Genomic DNA, 890 nt, shown 5'->3' with positions numbered 1-890 from the left:
CTTCTGTACGCTTAATCCTGTGACGCGGAAATAAGCTATATTATTCTCTGCTTATGGGAACACTAATAACATATGTACACGCATACAGACGAACAGTTATAAGATATTGTAATATAATTAAAATTATGTAAAACATCGAGTTCGTCGGCGCACCGACAATACATGAGCTTTCAAAGATGGTATGTGTCTTAGGCATCATGGCTAGAAGTTCGGTACAGTTGTTTGTCATCACTTTCTATCTGAGGCATTTTGTATCCACCTGACCGCAGCGCACGTTATCACGTCTTGATCACAATGATGTATTTATGTAAATAATATATCGCCTGTACTACTATCTTCACGGTAAGGAGACGAGCCTGATCATCCATATTATAATATAGCTACTATACCAATACACGCGTATATATATATATATTAAATAAATATATTTGTATATGTATATATACATATAAAAGTAAATACATCACCTAACTCAAAACAAATCGATAAATACATACAAATTTATTCCAATAATGGCTGTCGAGTTAGCACTACACGTGCAGAGGAAGTTTGCTGTTGGCAACGACGCCTCCACATACCTATTCGATCTTGCGGGAAATACTGCAGGCACTGTTATCGCTGCGAGCGCATCCAATCACTCGATAAAAATTTACAGCGCCACTGATTTATCTATACTTGCGGAATTAAAGGGTACGTACCTTTTTTGTATTATGTCATAAATTTGCACGTTATAATAGTGTAATATCGGATAATTTATTGACATTGTCTATTTAACTTCAATATGTATGGTCGTTCACAATCTATCTATATCCATAAAAGAAAGTATTCCATGTATACATGTATTATATTGTTTTATATATATATATATATATATATATATATATATATAT

The 890-nt window shown here is 33.3% G+C and overlaps 1 protein-coding gene across 1 annotated transcript in view; it reads left to right on the top strand.

Moving 5' to 3' along the window:
* The first annotated feature begins 346 nt into the window (after window positions 1–346).
* The window catches only part of SARC_11895 (hypothetical protein), a 4,491-nt gene continuing 3,947 nt past the window's right edge, over window positions 347–890 (top strand). The window contains exon 1 of the mRNA XM_014294012.1: window positions 347–690. Coding sequence (XP_014149487.1) covers window positions 513–690 — 178 coding nt within the window. The 5' untranslated portion in view covers window positions 347–512. The remainder of the gene's footprint in view (window positions 691–890) is intronic.

The sequence above is a fragment of the Sphaeroforma arctica genome (genome assembly GCF_001186125.1).
Source record: "Sphaeroforma arctica JP610 unplaced genomic scaffold supercont1.1941, whole genome shotgun sequence".
In the NCBI taxonomy this organism is placed as follows: Eukaryota; class Ichthyosporea; order Ichthyophonida; genus Sphaeroforma; species Sphaeroforma arctica.
This window is presented reverse-complemented; position numbering and strand designations above follow the sequence as displayed.